At 40.7% G+C, this 21,020-nt stretch overlaps 1 protein-coding gene across 2 annotated transcripts in view; it reads left to right on the top strand.

The window, feature by feature from the left end:
• The window catches only part of B3GLCT (beta 3-glucosyltransferase), a 173,406-nt gene extending 158,063 nt beyond the window's left edge, over positions 1-15,343 (top strand). For both annotated transcript variants that reach the window (XM_044441555.1, XM_044441554.1), the window contains 3 exons: positions 2,791-2,910; positions 4,700-4,844; positions 12,826-15,343. In XM_044441555.1, the coding sequence (XP_044297490.1) occupies positions 2,791-2,910; positions 4,700-4,844; positions 12,826-12,987 (427 nt within the window). In that variant the 3' untranslated portion in view covers positions 12,988-15,343. The remainder of the gene's footprint in view (positions 1-2,790; positions 2,911-4,699; positions 4,845-12,825) is intronic.
• The last annotated feature ends 5,677 nt before the right edge of the window (positions 15,344-21,020 follow it).

The following is a 21,020-nucleotide window of genomic DNA, read 5'->3' as shown; positions in this document are numbered from 1 at the left end:
GGAAATAACAAACTCTTTATATAATTTATCTATATAAATTAAGAAAGTTTTAAGTAGAGGTATGACTATTTTTCATTTGCCTTCCATTACATATCATACCATGGGAATTCGCAGAACATGTAATGAAGCTACCTGTGGAGTAAAAAGCTGTGAGCAAGGAAAAAAGACAGTGATTACTTCCGTGTACATTAAAGCCATTTGCTATTTATCTCTAGTGTTTTTGGTTGTTTGATTTATCAGAATGCAATATGTAACAGCACTTCACCTTTTTGAAACATTGCATAATATATGAGCCATTCATTTGAATAAAAGAGTTTATATTGCAATCAATGTTCAAATTGGCATTAATGAAGCCAAATTAGCATCCATGTTTGAATAATCTGTGTTAAATTGTATCCTTTACTTATAAATAGATAATTCAAAAGAGTTGGATGCTTCTCCAGCTTGAGGCACCAACATGATAGCACAATCTCTGATGTTGCACTGATACTGTACCATATTTAGGCAAGTTCTAGATGGAGGCCGTTGAATTTGCTGGTCATACTTAATAACCCTATGATGGAGTGATAGTTGATTTTAGCACTGTGATCACCACTCCAGTTGCTGGGGAAACATTTAGAAGCTCTTTGATTTGTCAAAACAACAGCTGATAGGGTTTAATATTAAATTTAGTTGTTATTATTTATTTATTTATTTCATTTCTGTACCACCCCATAGCTGAAACACTGGACAGTTTACAACACTGTATAAAACAAAACAATAAAATACAATACCAATACTGAAAACCAAAGAACTGTTAAAAAGAATTTAAAATGTATTTATAATGGCTAAAATCATACAGTAAAAAAGACCCTGTGAAATAAAAGAAACACCTCGATAACTTAGATCTTTAAAGGCCTCCACATAAAGGACTGTCTTGACCTAGCACCAAAAGGAGGACAGGTTTGGCTCCAGGCAGGAAGTTGCTCCAAAGATGAGAGCCATCACAAAAAAGCACTCCCCCAGTTGCCACCCTCTGAACCTCCTGTGGGATTGACACTTGGAGGAAAGCCCCAGAGTTTGAGAATAGTATCTGAATAGATTGTGCTTGGGAGAGGCATTCTGACAGATATTGTGGTTCCAAGCTGTGTAGGGCTTTATGGGTTAAAGCCAGCACATTGTTTGGGCCTGGAAACATACAGGCAAGCAGGCCAGAACCAGTCTTACATGTTCAGACCTATGGGTCCCAGTTATTAATCTGGCTGCCACATTCTACATGAGTTGCAGCTTTTCAACTGTCTTCAAGGGCAGCCCCACAAAGAGTGCATTGCTTTTTTAAAATAGTTGTAATACTTTATTATTAATATTTTTAAAAGAGTGCATTGCAATATTCTTATTTAGAGATTACGAAAGCATAGCTTACTGAAACCATGCTATCTCTGTCCAGACAGGGGCATGGCTAGTCCACCAGCTGAAGCTGGTAGAAGGCACTTGGAGCCACTGAGGCCACCTGAGCCTCAAGTGACAAAAATGGATCAAGGAACACCCCCAAGCTACAAACCTCCTCCTCCAGGAGGAGTACAACCCCATCTAGAACAGGCTGAACAACCACTTTCTGGAACCACCCACTGACAGCATCTCAGCCTTGTCTGGATTGAGCTTCAAGTTGTTAGCCCTCATCCAATCCATTGTTGCAACCAGGCACTGGTTTAGCATGTCCACAGCTTCACCTGCTGAAGATGTAAAAGAGAAATAGAGTTGTGTGCCATCAGCATACTGAAGGTGGGACACTCAAACTCTGGATGACGCCAGTCAGTGCTTTTATGTAAATGTTAAACACCATGTGGGAGTAGAAAAGAACCCTGAAGAACTCCTTGCTGGCCCTCCAAGAGGGAGAAAAACTATTGCAACACAGTGCCCCAAACTCAGGCAGTCACCATAGAAGCCATGGTTGATGGTATAGAAAGGCGCTGAGAGACTCAGGAGTATCAGCAGTCATACTCTTCCTGTCTCTCTCCCAGTATAGGTAATCATACAGGACAACCAGAACTGTTTCCATGCTAGAACCAGGCCTGAAGCCCAACTGAAATTAATCCAGATAATCAGACCCATCCAAGAATGTCTAAAGCTGATTGGCAACCACTTTCTCTGGAACTTTGCCCAGGAAGGGGATGTTTGCTACCAACCTAAAGTTATCAAGGTCTTTTAGGTCAAGAGAGAACTTTTTTCAGAAGTGGTCTTATTGCTGCCTCTTTCAGGAGGCATGGGACCACTCCCTCCCACAAACATGCATTAATCACCTCTCTGACCCAATTACTAAGTTACCAGTTATGAGATAGGAAATAAATGATGTCAAATTTAAGAGAGCTATGAACCTGTTCAATTCCTTTTGGTCCTGCTGCAATATCTAAATATGTCAAAATGATGAAGCTTGACATAGATTAAATTTTATGAAGATTTGTTTGGCTTTTTGACTCTAAAATCATTCCTGATGGCCATCTTTTGGGAATAGTCTGGGGAAAATGATATGTATGGTTTGAAGAAAAGACACTATATAGCAAACAAACTTAATTCCTTTTAAAGTAATATTTCATAAAATGTATAGGTTTTTCTTTGAAATAAGTCAAAGAGGGTTTTTAAAAAAGAAAAGAAAAAGCTCCTAAAATAATCAGAAGATAATTTATTTTCATCTTCAATGTCAACAATTAATCTACAAGTGTTTTGTTTAGGCTAACAGTTTAAGGGCCTGGAAATAGTTTAACAGAATTAAATGTATCACATCATATTTGAACTTGCTGTTTTATATTTTAGTATCTCCAGGCTTCAAACATTACTCAGCTGTTATGAGCCAAATGAACCAGTGATACTTGGTGAACGTTACGGCTATGGATTGGGGTCCGGAGGCTATAGTTACATCACTGGTGGAGGAGGGTAAGTCATTTGATTGGAATTTTTTAGCAGACTAGAAGCACTTAAGAACAAAACTTGTTACTCTGTTCAGCTGGTTGGTGATGTTTGTCCATTAGACTTTTGTCTGCACAAGTCGAAGAAGACCAGTATATGAAGTAAGTTCTGGAAAGTTATGCTGCCACATAATGCTACTAAGAACCATATGGGAAAACTATACTAATTTTTATCTTCAAAAGCCATACTATGATTTGGACACCAGAGAATCATTGAAAAGAGATACTCGTATGTTCTTGTAAGAGTGGATTTCAGTAGGTCTTTGTAAGCCATCCTTTTTTTTCTTTCTTACAGGGTGACATTTATTTTTGTATTTTTAATTTAATGTCTATATTTTTTAACTTAATGTTATAATTTATTTTTAACTTATTGTTGTAAGCCGCCCCGAGGCTTCGGCGAATGGGGTGACATAAAAATGTTTTAATAAATAAATAAATAAATAAATAAAATACTATAAATGTTGTTGTTGCAAACCACCTAGGGAACTCTGGCTATAGACCAGTATAGAAATTAAATAAGCAAGCAAGCAAACATGAATAGTGATACAGTTCCATGCAGGGGAGAGCAAGAGGAAGTCATATGAGGAGGTAGCTTCCTCCTGTCCTGATTATCCCACAGTGCCTTACTCCCCTCAATCCTGGGTTATATGCTGTTAGTTCTTGTGCCTAACTTAAGTTAGCCACAATAGGTTATGATGCCTGTGGGTGATCAACACTGCCACCCCAACTTCTTGTTACACAGAAACCTGGTGAAAGTGGAGTCTCTGACAAGCCACCCAGAACCTGCAGTCTGTTTCAGGGCTATAGGTGGCTTGTCACCCACTGCAACAAACTTCATAAAAAGCTGTAAGAGTATCCCCACTGTGCTCCAAATATTCCAACTCCTGGCTGCTGCTTCAATAACAACCTCATAGGAAATTTACCCACAGTAGTTTCTCATTCTGTGCAGATAGGGGCCTCTAAATAGGATTAACATAAATATATTGTTAACACTGAGTCCTATTCATTGCACTAGGTCTACTCTGAGTAGAACTAATACAGAATACAAGAAATTGTTCTTGCAGTGCTGCTTCCTTCTCCTGCTGGAAAGGTGCTCTGCAGCCAGAACTTCCTGTCTAAAGGTCCAGCAGTGGCATCCTTTCTTCCCATGACAAAGAGGCATCAGTCAATCAGCTCTTGATTCTTGCTATAGGAAAGAGACATACATTAACATTTGATCTCGAAGAATTTCAAAGTGCTTTAAACATCTTTTTAATATACACCTGTCTCAGACCTTATTCTGTTAAGAAGCATTAGCAGAGATAACCTTGCTTTTCTTCTGAAATAAGTACAGTTTTGCTAAAAGAAAATTGGCAGTATTCAGCATAGCCACTGCACAAATAATGGAAAATTAACTGTACTTATAGGGAAGCCTTAGAACAAGCAGAAGCACTAATTTCTTTTATTGGGACATGTTGGTGGAGCTCCCTTGTGCAGGCATGACTGACCTGCATTGCTCCAGAAACAATTATTTCCATTCATTCCTAGTTGCGCCTAGAAGCACTAAATCTATATTACAAAAACAATGGGACTTGCTTATGGAAGAGAATCAGTGGGGCATAGCACCCTGTGTATACTACCCAGTGCTTTAATATAGCAATGACTCATTGTAACTAGTGTTGTGAATTCATTATTTTCCTGATCACTTAGAACTAGGCATAGTAAAACAGTAGTTAACTCCTTCTCAGTTATCATCTTCTTATGATTTGTCACTGAAGGATGGTCTTCAGCAGAGAAGCAGTCCAAAGATTACTTGCTAGTAAATGCCGGTGTTACAGCAATGATGCCCCGGATGATATGGTAATTGGAATGTGTTTCAGTGGTTTAGGAATTCCAGTAACACACAGCCCTCTTTTTCATCAGGTGAGTACAGAGAAGCATCTATTAATGTTACTCCATAAAATCATGCAGAGGTTGAGGTGGCTGGATGGGATCATTGGAGAGGTGGGTGTAGGGCTGGGTGTCTCTGGGGGATGGTGGAGGACAGAAGAACCTAGATGCAACTGAACAACAACATAAAATCATGGCTATTAGTGTGGGAAACGACATATTAGAACATGATACAATTTTATTATCATTACATTACAGTTTTGTTTATTTATTTAGACTTTTATATCCCGATCACTACCCTGGAGCTCTCAAAACGGAGCTATCATTGGGGAATATGTTACAAAAATATTGCTACTTCTGCATACTATCCAGTCAGTGCAAAAACTTGGAAAAATGGACAGTTACAGAGTGAGGCATTTAGTTTGGCAGGAACGTAAACAAAATATTAAGAGGTGGTATGGCAATAGAAATGCATCTAGAAACAAATCTGTAAAAAGTTTCACAGTAATAGAGGAAGAAGGAAAAATGAGTTGAACCAGCCCTTATTATCTCAGTTCTTAAAATTATACTTGATTTTTGTACCTGATGGTTTCTTGCCTTATCTGCATATATAAGCATTCCTTTTCTCCCGTTCTAACCTATAACAGAACATGTGTCCATTTCATTTTTATTTCCTGTTTGTGAAAGCTGCTCTCTTTGATTCTCAGATTGTGACTGTCAAAATACTTCATAGCTTTCCAACGCTTAATTCTGCAGTTTAAAAAGGCAATCAAGCAATATCAATTTTCCCTTATGGACAACAGGATGGCATTCAGTGTGGATAAGTGCAAGGTCTTGCACTTGGGGCATAGGTATAGGTGTCATAAGTACAGGTTAGGGGACAAGTGGCTGGAGAGCAGCACTTGTGAAAGGGATCTCAGAGTACTGGTTGACTTCAGGCTAAGCATGAGTCAGCAGTGTGATGCGGCGATCAAGAGGGCAAACACCACCCTTTGTTGCATAGCCAGAAGTGTGGCTTCTAGATCAAGAGAGGTATTACTGCCACTCTGTATGACTCTGGTGTGCCTGCAACTTGAGCACTGTGTTCAGTTTTGGGCTCCATACTACAGGAGGATATAGCCAGATTGCAGGGAAAGCCATATGAAGTGAGACTGAGGGAACTGGATCTTTTCAGGCTGGAGAAGAGGAGACTCAGAGGGGATCTGTTGGTGACATAGGTACATGAGGGGGTGTCATACAGAGGTGAGTAGAGATCTGTTTTCTCCTGCAAAGAAGGGTAGGATATGTTCCATTGGAGCAAAGCTCAGGAAACCAAGGTCCAATTTGGATGCCAGGAAGTACTTCCTGACAGTGAGCACCCCTAGAGTATGGAAAGGGCTTCCACAGGAAGTGGTTGAATCCCCATCAGTGAGGGTGTTCAAGGATAGGCTGGACATGCACATGGTAGGCATGTCATGACCAGTCGGCTGGAGCCGGGGGTCAGACTAGATGGTCTGGGAGGCCCCTTCTGACTCTCTGTTTCTATGGTTTTAGCATTTTTATACAAGTTCTGCTTTTTATACAAGTTTTGTGCATATACAAGCCACTTTATTTCCTAAAGGGTATTGTCTACTTTTATCTATATTTTAGGGTAATGTGAATATATTCATTTGCACATACTTATCTGGAACCTGTTTGTAAAGGAAATATGAAAAAGAATTGTTAATAATTGCATAAGAAATATGCTGTTAAAAACTGTGAAGCTATGCTAAATCATCATCATATTTCAATAGCTTTTAAATAAAAAAGGAAGCTACCATATTACTGGATTAATACCAGAGGCAGCTTCAGCTCTGCTGCAAACTTTTCAGATTCAAATAGAGCAGAGGAGAGTAGACTTCAGGCTTCCTTGATATACTTCATTTTTTGCTAGAAGCCCAAGCCTGATACCACATTGGTGCTGGCCCTGATGGCACATCTCCTTGCCCTCACTTTCAATGCTGGAAGATTGGAGATAGAACAGGGATGGGCAGGGGGCAGCATTTGCCTGCCCTGGGAAGAATGGCCATTTTTCCTAGCACAGAGGAATCCTGCGGATATCAGATAACAGCATGGGATGCAGGGAGACTTCCCAGCACAGATGCATGCTGCTGCTTCATGCTTTCTCCCCTAATGATCTCCATTTGCCTTGAGCCCTTTGTAGGAAAAAGGCAGGATATAAATCGAAATAAATAAAAATAAAAAAATATATAATGGGAATGGCTGCGGGCACAAGAAATCCTTGCTTGTTTTCTCAGTTTGGAGATTACAACATGGGATGCCTTCTGAAGGGCTTCTGCTAGGAGAGAAGCTTGGAGTCATCCTTTACTCTGAAGGGTTTGCTAATCCATTCTGTGCTTTTGCTCCAGCATCTGGTGCCAAATAGTGGTTATGGGACATGGATGTACATTAAGGAACAGGGTGTGTTCGAGCCCAGTTGCTACAGAAATTTGTCAGTACAAAAAGCTTTCACACAAATAACTGCTCCTGGTTTTCTTCTCTTAGCTTTCTTATTTAGCCTTTTGGTTGTTGCTGTTGTCGAACAATAAGAAATCAGAAACCTTAATAGTTCTTTTGAATGTCATCCTGAAATAGAGCATATGTATATTTTTCTGTTGTACCTTTTCTCAAAAAAAAAAAAAAAAAAAAAACCAAACAACCCAAACAACAAAAGCACTAAAGGATAGGTTTAGCCTCTATTAGAAGAGCCAACAAAATCTGCATTGAGCTGTTATATCATTTGCTATAATTAAGCAGTCTTAATTAGTGATGCAAGGTATAATAAAGCACCCAGTATTACATGGTCAGAGTCAAGGCAGAAATCCAGTGATAAATTGAACCTGTTTTCTGACTTCAGTCTCAGAAACATAACATGGATGGAGCTTGCTTAGTCAACAGTCTAGAAAATAAGAGACATTCCCTGGTCATTTCTCCCAAGTGAAACAAACAAAAATGTCAGGAGCTTGTGAAATTAATTTTTGTGGGGTCCTAGTTACTCTTTTATCCTGGAATTTAAGTATTAAAATTTCAAACACATAAGATGCAACATCAGGAGATGAGTGGAGGAAGCACCTCATAAAAATGAGTTGTCTTTAAAAAAAATGAGCTGCCTGACTAAAATGTTAGAATGTTGCTAAGGAATAATTACTTGTTTTGTTCTTTAAAATTCCCCTTAATTCTTATACTAAATTTACTTGAAAAGGCAAACTTAATATTTAATGGGGACCACTGTGTAAATTTATTTATTCTCCTCAAATGCTTCATTCATGTGCATTGTTGAGCTGTGAGTCAATGAAAAGTAATTCCTGTTGTGACTCAGAAGGCATTCATAAACAAATTATTTTTAATTTTTTCCACACTAGAGGTCCATTTGTTTGATGTGTGTACAAGTAATGTCTCTCACTGACTCATTCAGTACAATAGTTGATTTGGGCAATCCATTCTGGTATTTGGAGCAAAACCAAGACTTGATGTTTAAGCAAAGATGAAATTGTTCTTTAGCCATTTCAGTGCAAATTCAAATAGTTTGAAATCTGGCAGTTCCTAAGTACTTTTTAAAAATATTTTCAAATGGCAGTTCAGTAGCAATTTCAGGGTGGTTTATAAAAGCAATACAAAGTACATAAAATATAATAAAAGAAGCTGTAATATATTAAATAACTTGGGAGAATTAAAAACAATGCTTGAGTGAAATGATAATATGAAATTATAACTTGTTGGTACCAGGTGCACCCCATGAACAGGACTGGTTGCCGTGTGCCTTACCTCATATGGTGAGAGCACCTGGAGGAGAGTTTCCAAATGATCTCCATGCCCTGACAGTTTAACATGGGAGCAGGCATTCCTTCAAGTATATAGGTCCTAACCTATACTTATTTAGCTGTAACTTTATCTCTATGTATGTATATACAAGGCTTTGTACAAGAAATTGAACTTTAAAATTTAGAAAGCATTAGGTTAGGAGAGGCTGGTGCAGTTAGTGGTCCCATGATTCAACCCAAAAACCTAAGAAGTAATTTACACACATACTTTCCCTTGAGATTAGGATGTTCATTTGTTCTTTTTGGCTTGTTTAGGTGGTTCTTCGTGGTCTCTGTGCATCACACATACATACCAAACAGATGCATTAAGCCTGTTGTCTGGAAGAAGCTATGCATTCAACTGGGTTGGAGCCCCTCCACTTCCTGTTCCAGGTTCCTGCAGGAGGGGCTCCCACTCTTTCCATCACCTCTTTTTTGATCAGCATTGTGCCAAGATTAGGAAGTGCTTCTCACACTTGAGTACTTTTTCAGCGTTCTTCAACTTTTTCTCTTACCTTCTCTATATAATCTACTTTCTTCACGGCTTTCCCTTGTGAATCTGTTTTCCTTTCACTCTACCTTTAAAAAAATCTACAAAAATATATACTTCTTCCTGCTTTTTTTTCCTTCTCAGTTCTTCATTGGGTCCTCTGTTGAGTTGCTATTAACCTCTGTTCTTGTCTACCGTCCCCATCTACCATGATGGCTTCAACATTGGTATTTAGAAGTTGTGTCTGCTGCGATAGCAAGTTCCTCCACTTTGATGGTCACTCCCTCTGCCACCTCCGTAAACCCTTTGACATGGATTATACTGCATTCCATGTCTGTCTTGGCTTGGGCTGTTGGAAAAAGAATGGGATATCCTTCTCCAGCACTTGCTTCCAAGGAGTACAGGTCTTCCCATAACTTGATGACTAGCTCCTAGTTGTACCAAGGCAGAACTGATACACTCCATCCACACTACCTGCTTTCTCCTACAGACACTGGGGCTGTGTATAAACCTTGAGAAATCTGTTCACTCTCCCTCCCATCCCCCTCATAGGGCCCACTTTGACTCACCTTCAGCAATGGCTGTCCTCCTGACATCCAGAACAGCTGCACTAACCAAGTTCATCACCAAATTCAGCATGCAACTGGCTACCACAACAAACTGAATACAAGAGCTGCTCAGCCTCATGTCTGCAACTGTAGCAGTGGACCATTCACAAGAGTTTGAATGAGGCTCCTGCAGCCCTAGTTCATTCACATATTCCACACATCAGAAGACCCATGTAGGACACATTTTGATATCACGCCGTCCGTCTGGTACATCCCTCACTACTGGACTACCCCTTGCAACCTTGCAACCCCTGGCAAAGGACACCAACTTTTCTATCCAGACCCATCAGTCACTGTAACCACAGATGTGTCCCTGTCAGGATGGGGAGCGCACTGCACAAACCTCCAAATCCAGTGGACCTGAAACCACTCGGAGTGTCACAAGCACATCAACGCCTTGGAGATGCTAGCTATGCACAAGGCCTTCCAATTGTGCCTGCATGGGCATCATATCCAGATAGTCATGGAGAACACACCCATGGTATTCTACATCAAGAAGCAGGGAAGCACATGGTTCATCCTGCTGACAAAGCTGGCCATCAGGTTTTAAGACGGGTGCATCAACAGGGACATCATCCTCACAGCCATCCACAAATGACACCCTGGCAGATATCCTCAGTTGCATGAACGTTGACACACATGAATGGCAGCTGAATGCAGGGACCATTCATAACCTCTTTGACACATGGAGTACACCTTCAAGTCAACCTGTTCATGACAGCTGACAACATGAGGTGTGAGCTTCTGGACCTTGGTGGGACAAGGGACTGGATTCCTGGAGGATGCCTGCCTCCTCCAATGGTGGGGAACCTTTTCTATATCTTTCTCCCTTTCCCCTTCTCCCAAAGGTGCTCATGAAGTTCAAGAAGGACAAGATGGACTTATTACTCTTGTTATCCCATACTGGTTGAGACAACCATGGTTTGCTTGCCTTCTCTAGGTCTACCATGGAACCTTCCTCCAAATACTACACACTCCAGATGTGATCTCACAGGACCAAGGCCAGGTTCCCCACCCCAACATTGCAACCCTGTGCCTCTCAGCATAGCACACTATGCTGTAGGCCACACAACAGGCACTCTGCCACAGAGTGTCAAAACTATTCTTAACACAGCCCTCAAGCCATCCACAAGGAGGTCCTATCTGACCAAATGGACTGCCTTTATCACCTTTGTGCACCAGTAGCATTTTGTCTCACAAAATGCTACTGGTAAGCACATCCTTAACTTCCTAAAGATCTTGTTCCAGAAGGGATTAAGCCCCTTCTCCATCAGGGTATATTTGGAAGCAATCTCCTCCTTCAGCCCACTGCTACAAAGGTAACCAGTCTTCTTGCACCCCCATCCCACTGGTTCCTGAGGAGTATCCAAAACTTGTCCCCCATCTGCCTCTGAATGCTATTATAGAGCTTCTCAATCTTGCTGCAGGGACTGACCAAGAAACCCTTTGAATGACTGGCCAAGATCAACCTCCATCTCCTCTCCCGGAAGCTCATCTTCCTGGTGGCCATCATGTCAGCTAGACATACCAGTGAGCTGTGTGCTGTTTGCTATATTATGGCTATGGCTATGCCATTTCTATAACACCATAGCTGAAGCTCTCTGGGTGGTTCACAACATTTAAGTTACACATTCAAATTTCAACCCTGCTTAGCTTCCAAGATTAGCCAGGATCAGGCACTTCAGGCTATACGGAGTGTAGACTCTCCCTACCTCACCTTTCACAGAGACAAGGCAGTGCTCTGACCAGACCCAACCTTCCTCCCTGAAGTCATGTTTCTACCTCAAACAAGTCATTGTCCTCCCAACTTTTTTCACTGCTTCTACACTTGCTGGACATCTGAAGGTTCCTCACCTTCTACTGTTCCAGGACATAATTCTTTCACCTCTCACTGAGACTCTTCATCTGTTACAGCAGACAGAACAAGGCGAACTCCTCACAGCTTCTGCAAGGGCACACTCCACCTGAGTGATGGCCATATCCACATGCTTCTTCACAGGGAGCTCCCTGCAAAAAGTTTGCAGAACTGTCACATGATCCACACACTCTCTGTTCATTAAGACTTCCATGCAAGGAATGACTGCTACTTCAGCAGAGCAGTCATCTCCTCAGTCCTCCAGTGACCACACCATCCCTTTGTCCATCTTGAGGTAAGCTTGCTAGTCACCCATATGTGTGATGCACAGAGGCCATGAAGAATAACATCAGGTTGCTTCCCTGTAACTGCCATTCTCTGAGTGGCCATCTGTGCATTCGCACAACCCAACCACCTGCCCTGCTTGTTGTTGCCCTTGTGACACTTGTCCCCTTGCTTGCTAAGGGCACACAGGGCCTGGACTGGAGCAGTGCAACACTCCTTTGTTAGTCCTGAGACCCATGGTGGTCTCAATGGAACTGATGGAATGGGTGGGAGCCTGGAACAGGAAGGGGAACGGTTCCTGCCCAATTCAACGCTTAGCTATAGAATCTTCCCAACAAGATTCTTCAGGTGCAGAGCCCATATGTGTGAATGCACAGATGACCACTTGAAGAACGACAGCTACAGGTGAGCAACCTGACTTATTTTTAATGAGGAATATTTTGTTTATTTTGGGTCAGTGATTGACAGTTTTCTAATTGGTTTTTATTTTTTTATCTAATTGAATAATTAAATTGTTTCTCTCAATTAGAAATGGTTTCTTTAGTTTCACCATGCAATGCTTTCTTTTCTTGGCTAAAAGAAAAGTCATCATTTATGGATTTTTATAATATGATATAGTGACTGTAGTCCTAAAAAACCTCTTTCTATATAAGCAGAATATATGCAAGTTTGTTTAACACATAAAGAAATAAATGATTTTGGAGATATATTTGCTGTGTACAGAAATTCAGATGCATAAACCCCAGTGTGCAGAGGCACTTTCTCTCACTCTCTCTCCCCCCGTAATATGCAAAACCCCACAATACCCAAGATTTGACCATCCTATCAGAAGTGTTCTGTATTTGATTTGGGAATAATTGAACTTTCCTGGTAGTTTTATCTATGATTCTGTTTTTATTCATCTAATAAAAGCTTTGATAGCATATGAAACATATTTTCTCTATTCCATCTCTTTCAGGCTCGACCGATGGATTACCCAAAGGACTATCTTTCCCATCAAGTTCCAATATCATTTCACAAACACTGGAATGTTGATCCAGTGAAAATATACTTTAGTTGGCTGGCACCAAAAGAGAAAGATTTGCAGAATGGAAGTAAACATACAAGGGAAGAATTATAATATCTATATCTGGATATAGCTATAGGCTTATTATGAGAGCATCTACTGAATTTTATTGTTGTATTTATAATTTCTTCTTGCCCATTTTGTACAGTACACTTCTTGCCCATTTTTGATCCAGTACCACTTTTGGCACACTGCCCTGCTTTCTCCCTCTGGAGCACTAGAAGTATGCATCACATAATTGGGAATGGCTGTTTGGGGACACCAGAAGCTTATACAGACCTTTCATTCCTTGCAGCATCCCATCATTATGCATTCATGTGTGCATATGCCAATGGAGAGGGAAGAGGGAGAAACAGATCTACACTGAGCCCTGTGGGACTCCTCCATACACTGGTATTGCATCCAGAGTAGTATTGAATCCTGTTCTGATGATCTCTGTCTGGTGTACACACGCGCACACACACGCACATATATGGAGGGGTGCTTTAGAGCTGTAGAATAAATCTTTTTTTGGGAACTTTTAACTATCTGTTGTTTGTGAATTCCAAGTTTTTTAAAAACATTCTCAATTATCAGCAATCAATATTGATTTGTTCTCTCTCTGTCTGCTCTCCTCATCCTGGTTGTTACTTGCATATTAAAGCCTAAGGACAGTGTTAAATTCTCTTGTGTCTTTATGTAAAATGAAGAGGTTAATGTGACTTTGTGTGACTCATCTTAGGGATCCTGTGTATTGTCATTGACATTTCTGTTGGTTTGCAATTTAAACAAATACTGTTTCCAGATAACTGGAACTCTAAAGACTTAGTGTTACTAAACAGGCCACAAGATGTCACTAACTACTGATACACAGAAAACCTGGTTACTCTTGCATTAACAAATTACTCTTAATGAATCTTGGAAACTTAGGGTTACTTATTGACATTATGTCTTCACCACATGGCTTATATGGGCAAAATGAAACCTAGTTGAGTACATCCATAATTAAAGGCTGTGTACATTTTTTAAATTGAAGGACACTATGTGTTAACTGCTTGATTCTTTCTGTATATATAATGCAATTTTGTAGAGAGTAAGTCTGAGCCAAATGGTGAGGGCACATTTCACAAATGCTTTACCACCACCAACACTCACTCAGATTTACCTGCATGATGTCATGGTGGTATGATAACATTACATTGCCTACAAGAAATCTGATTGACTGGGATTGCTTGAGGAAGAATGTGGTTTTTTGTTAAGTTTGTAAATGGCATTGAATGTACAGATCAGGAAAAGGAGCAGCTGCAAGTATGTAGTAAATAGTACATAAAAAGGTAAAGCAGAAGTCTGTGTAAAATAGCCCTACCACCTCTCTAAGGTCCCAGTGTTACTGTTCGAAGTATAGTGCAATCCTAGGCCATTATGCAATGCTCTTCATGCACTAGTGGGATTTGCCACCATTGCAGTGTGAGGCTAGCAGTGCCTGACAAATCTGGAAAGAGTGGGATTGTTTCCAGAACACAGTAAGCCAGTGGGACTCTCAGAAAAGAGCTCTGCTACACTGTCCTGATCCAGAAACAAGCATTTCCCTCCAGTGCTGAGGTTGCTTCAGAAGCTCTGTGCTGGCAGTCTTGTGGTGGAACAGAACTAGCAGAAGCTCAGCAGTGGTATATGATACTGCCCATAGTAAGGAGCTTGTATGTAAACTATCATTACAGTCAGGTTAGACAACCTAAGCATAATGCTGTATTTTTCAGCCAAATATAGGGTCTAAAAGCCATATTATATCTCTGTTTTCACATATGTTTAAATGTTGTTTTCTATAGCACAGCACTACATTGTGTTCCAAAGTAATACAGTTCTTAACAATGGTCAAAACAGGAAAGAATTTTTCTGCCAAGAATTGTTGAAGCATTTGTGTAGTTTGGAAATTTTTAAGTGTGTGAAGACTGAGCACATTCAAAATATGAAAGTGTTTGAACTGGAGGAACCAACATATTATATGCTTTCTCTTTTTTCTTTTGCTCAGTGCCTTATAGATATTTCTACTGATACCAGACTTTCTGTGTGGGCGTGTGTTTGTTTTATATGGGTACATTGTTATTTATGTTTACTGTTTTTAAATGGTACAAACCTAAAGTGAAATAAAACACTATTGTTTAAAATGCTGAAATGCAGTGTGACTTCTTCATCAACAGATTAATTAACCAAAAAAAGGGAGAAAAGCAGTATTTTCTTCTCAAATTCTTTTCCTCAGTTAAAAAGGAGATAGTGTATGATGAATTTTATAACTTGATCATATGCTTGTTTACTCAAATGTAGATGTCACTGCATTTGAGGAAACTCACTCTCAAGCATACTTAGAATTATTGGTGTCTGGATGCCATAACAGAGGTGACAGAAGAGATGCTGCTACATGTACAAACAGTGCAACTTTCTGGTGAAAGTCAAAAGACAAGTATGTTCAGACTTTGTTGTTCTTAAATAGTAAGAACATGTATGAGCATAAAAATAGTTGTTTTGTATATTTTTATATAATGAAAACCTTAATAAAGTGCTATATATACACACACAATATCTTTGCATAGTTCATCCTCCTGCCACTCTCCTTTGCTTTAGACTGTCTTCTAAATCAGCCTTTCCCAACCTGATGCCTTCCAGCAGTTTTGGATTACTGCTCCCTCACCCTCTTCCTTCTTGGCTGTTGACCTTGCTAGCTGGGTTAATGGTCTAAAGAATCTAGAAGGTGCCAGATGGAGAGGACTGCTCTAATTACAGGATGGTTTGACATTTACCTCTTGTGGGAATAAAAAAGGGGGAAATGGCATATAGAAATTAACAGCTTCTGCATGTTCAAATTGATAACTGGTGGGGGTCAGGAGAAAAGCTGGAATTGTTCTTCAAAGTGAACTTGCTTGGGAGATATGGCAAGGCCCAATTGGTCAAGGTTAGATTATATTTAGCCCATGACTAGACAACACCTTATATCATACTTTTTCTAGTAGAAAGCATGCTGTTGTAAGCACATAAGAAAAGCCATGCTGGATCAGCCCAAAGGTCCATCTAGTCCAGCACTTCATACATATGGTGGCAAACTAGCTGCCCAGAGGATAGCTCAAGAAGAACGGGTATAAAACTTCCACCTGCCCAAGCTCCTCAGCAACTGGTGCATGCTGGCATGCCACCTCTGGTAACGAAGATAGTATATAGTCAGCAAGGCTAGTGGCCCACTGGTAGCTCCTCCCTCATGAATCTGTCCATTCCTCTTTTAAAGCCATCCAGATTGATGGCCATCACTACTTCCTGTGGCAGCAGTCCATAGTTTAATCATATGTTGTGTGATCTGTCCTAAACCTCCCACCAATCAGTTTCATGGTATCACCTAGAGCCTAGACTGAAGAGACCCTGGGTTCATACGTCTCCCTCTCCTCTTTTACCATACACCTCTTTTAAACACCTCTATCATGTATCCCCTTACTTGCCTTTTTTAAAGCCAAATGGCCCCAGTTGTAGCCACTCCCTATTGGGAAGTTGGTGCAGCACCTTTATCATTTTCATTGTCCTTCTCTGTACTTTTTCCAACTCTTTTCCTTTTTCAGATAAGGTGACCAGAACTGAACACAGTATTCCAAGTGATTGGACCTCTTCTAGGCCTAACTCAGTAACTCTTAGAAGGGATATTTCTTTAAAGCATGATCACCTGTTACAGCTGATCCATTTGTTACTATTTAATGTAGAAGCACTCAAATTCAAAAATAGTTTAAGAAATATATACTTCATCCTATTTTATTCATCCCACTTGTAAAGTTTCATGGAAAAGGCAGAACCTAATAATACACTTTCTGCACTCAGTTCAAACTATTCTGAGCTATTACACAGATAATTATAACAATGTTTTAAATCTTTACAGTCTTGTAACAGCTTGAAATTTTTAAATCTGAATGTTACACCATTACTTGGAAATGGTGGCAGAATACAGAGACCAGCTGCTGTACTCCCTGTGCTCTGGGAATAAATTTAATTAGTCACAGCGCTACCAGTAGAACAGGGTGGTGCATAAAAATGCTCTTTTACCTTAAAGGGTGACAGATTTTTCAGCAAAAATGATAGAAAATCTTGTATTGAAAGCTATTAAAAAGAACCAGTGTACTCAAAGACTGAGAACTATTGTAGTGTTGTTGAGCTAGGTAACTCTGGGCAAATCATACACTCTCACCCTAACCTTACCAGGGTCAGGGTGGGGGTTATTGTGAAGATAAAATGGAGGGTAGGAGGACTAAGTAAGCCACCTTGTGTTTCTCACAAGAAAAAAATGCTCAATGTAGATGTTAGATGATGATGACAATGATGAGAAAATAATATAAATGTTGACCCCACTTTATCCATGTGGTTCACAGTGTTATACAGTTCATGCCCTTATCTCCCAGTTACCCGCATAAAGACTTGTACAAATTCATTTGAACATAGAAACTGCACCACACCATACAGAGCCTGGAAAGAATTCTGCAAAGTGACCTTGTTCAGATTTCAAGACGATGTTCAGATGTTATATCCTAGGAGGGCCCACAGGTGGCATAAATCTCCTCTCTCTGCTGAGTTTACTGCAGCTGCCCCTTTAAATTTCAATTCCTCTCTATGCCCCTTTAGAAAAAAGAGGGATGGTGTGCAATTTTATCCTATTCCCCAAGCCTTCAAGTGCATCAGGACAAAAAATGCTCTAGACAGATTTTTGCTGGAAAGAGATTGTTACTTGTGAAAAGCCAGACTCCCCTCATGCTTTTGCTTTCAACAGCTGGTTTGCCTTCCACCAGGGAGACTATTTCCAGCCTTTTGGGCAAGATCCTGCCATCCTTGCTGGCAGTTCAAGAGTACACCTCTCTTCAGCAGCACAAACTGTCTCAGCAAAATCACTCCCATCCTGGCCAGCTGCATATCCAGGAGAAAGCTGTTCTTTTTCTCCCAACCCTCTGTGGTCAAACTGCTCTCCTTCCCATGAAAAATCAGTTTGCAATCACAGCCGGGAGAGAAGACAGCTGTGGCCCATTGTTCCAAAGTGCTGATTAGGCTATGGCAGTCACCAGGCAGCTGCTTGGCAAAAGCAGCAAGAGAATTTGGCCACTCTTGGCAAGCAGCTTGCTGGCTGCAAGTTTTCACCCAAGGTGAGTTGTGTCCTCCCTATTCAGAACCTAGACTGTTGACCCTAGAATAGCCTGTGGACAATGCTGGAGTGAAGTGCTGTTCCCTGCTTGCATGACACAACAAGCCACCTATGAAAACAAATGGCTGGATTTTTGTGCCATCTGAACCCAAGTGTGTCTGTGCTTGTGTCCATCTCTTGACAGCTTTGCTAGTAGTATGTTGTGCTTTATAGTTTATTGAAAAGTCAATGACTGAATGTGGAAAGGCTGCTCTATTTAAATCCCAGTTAAGGCTTCTTTTCTTCTAACCTTTGAAGAGAAATATACCCTGCCAGCTAGACCTAATCAATATTTCTCTTTTAAAATAAAACGATTCATAGTGGTACACCAACTAAGATGTTTAATGGAACATAATGTTTTCAACAGCTGACAAGGATGATGAAAGATGTGAGAGCATAGTCTCTTCCTGAAGTCTTCACTCTGCTATCAAGCCTTTTTTTCCCAAGTGGAGCTCCATCTAACAGATCCAAATAATGTAGCTAAGTTATACAGTTAGCCTTCTTGATAGAATTTTGGATATGGCTAACCCCCTTTATTTCAGTTCTTACTTTGGTAAATTACTTCTCTGCATGTAGACACTGCGAGGGTTTGCACAATCACAGAGAAAAGGTAAGCCATGGAAGTTTGTTTTCCCTCCCTGTTCATTGTGGACTCACACCATCTATTTTGTATAGGCATGGCTTGTGATGTCCAAACCTGGTGAAGGTGAGCAGCTAGTTGGTGTACAAATTACCCTGTCAACTTTAAACAAGTCACATTTGTCCAAAAGATGAACATGTCTCATTGTTTATTGCCAAAAAGCAATCATCAGTACACTGATGATACCCAGCTCTACCTCTCGTTTTCCACCAATCCAGGTGAGGCAGTGGCTGTGCTGAACCCGTGCCTGGCCGAGGTAATGGGCTGGATGAGGGCCAATAAACTGAAGCTCAATCCAGACAAGACGGAGGTCCTGTTGGTGGGTGGCTCGGGCTTCGGGGTGGGGAACTTGGGCCTTGTCCTAAATGGGGTTGCACTCCCTCTGAGGGACAGGGTTCGCAGCATGGAAGTGCTCCTCGACCCTGAGCTGTCACTGGAAGCTCAGGTGATGGCGGTGGCGAGGAGCACCTTCCTTCAACTTCGGCTGATCCATCAGCTGTGTCGCTATCTGGAGAATGATTGCCTGGCAACAGTGACCCATGCTTTGGTTACTTCCCGACTAGACTTCTGTTACGCGCTCTACGCGGGGCTACCCTTGAAGACGATCCGGATACTTCAATTGGTGCAAAATAGAGCTGCCAGGTTGCTGATGGGGACTGGGCGTTGTTCTCATATAACCCCAGTTCTCCGTCAGCTTCACTGGCTCCCTGTGGAAGTCCGGGCCCAATTCAAAGTGTTGGTTATGCCCTATAAAGTCCTTAATGGCTTGGGACCTAGTTACCTAAAGGAATGTCTGCGTCCATATATGCCCTCCCGCCCCCTACGATCGTCAGTGGATGCCCTTCTCTAGGAACCCTCCGTGAATGATATTAGGAGGGTGAGTACTGGAGGAGGGCCTTCTTTGTGGTGGCACCCCACCTATGGAATGCGCTCCCCAGAGAGGTCCGCCTGGCACCGTAATTATTTGCTTTTCGGTGCCAGGCGAAGACCTTTTTATTTAAAAGTTATTTTAATTGTTAATTTATTATTATTGTATTTATAGATTTTAATATATATAGCCGAGATGGTACCAGTTTTTAAAGTATTAATTGTATTTTTTATGAATGTTGTAAGCCGCCCCGAGGCTTTGTTGCGATGGGGTGGCATAGAAATGTTTTAAATAAATATTACATCATGTCATTTCAATTTCTGCAAATCTTACTGGTCTTGCGTGGGAGCTTCATGGGGGATTCTTGACAGTGACATACACCAAAATGGATCACTAGGTGTCACAAGCACTTTCACCAGCAAATGCCAGTATTTTCATAAACATCTTAGTCTAATCTTCCTAATTGTTTAAAGACTCACCAGGAAATCTTGGATGTCTTCCAAATATACTTGGCCACCATTGCTTGTGCATATGTAGAAAATTCAACATCTCTAAATTTTTGTGAGAGGTCCTCACCAGTGATTGTTGATACTATTCAGATTTTCATACACACATGCAATTTATTACATTTATATACTGCCCAATTTCTGAAGCTTGCTTTCTATGTTTAGTAATTATTCCTACTTCATGTTTGAAGTAGGAAATGGAATTCAAGTTCTCTTCACATTCAGTGACTTCTGGTCATCTTAAAAGAAATTAGACTGTTACATGTTCATTCTGCTGTATGGAATCCCAATATAACTAGGACCAAAACTTGATATGCAGTTAGATAAAGCACCCAAGCTTATACATTTGTGATACAATATGAGCTCGCTACTTGACTGCAAGCTTGCAATGTACAGTTTTCAAATATTTGGGGAAGGATATCATCCAGTTCCATCAGAGCTCTGCCCAAATATTGCCAAAACTCAGAAATGGAAGCATATGGTATTGCATTCCACATGACATTCATGATCAGAGGTCAAATTATTTGTTTTTAGCAGACATTTAAGGACCATGTAAACCTGCCCTGATAATCATGTAATCTCCAGAGGCCCTTCTTCAGGTCATCCCATCTTCAGAAGTGAGATCCTTGTAGGATATGACCCAAGGCAGGGCCTTCCCAGATGTGATGAGAGGGAGGTTTACCTGGCAATGAATCAGTTCTCTTTCTATTTTCCTAGGCTTCCAATGGTATTTTTGTATTGTTATAAGGAATCATAGACTGTCAAACTGCTGAGATTTTTAATTTATGTTTTTAATGGTTTGCCTTACTGTGCTGTTAACTGTCCTGAGAGCCATTGGAGTGATAAGCGGGATAGGAAATAGTTTAAACAGAGCCAGTGAGATACAGTAATTAGTAT

The sequence above is a fragment of the Varanus komodoensis genome, unplaced genomic scaffold (assembly GCF_004798865.1).
Source record: "Varanus komodoensis strain SLA01 unplaced genomic scaffold, ASM479886v1 scaffold4, whole genome shotgun sequence".
Taxonomy (NCBI): domain Eukaryota; kingdom Metazoa; phylum Chordata; class Lepidosauria; order Squamata; family Varanidae; genus Varanus; species Varanus komodoensis.
The sequence above is the reverse complement of the archived record's forward strand: the minus strand, read 5'-3'. Positions and strand labels throughout refer to the sequence as shown.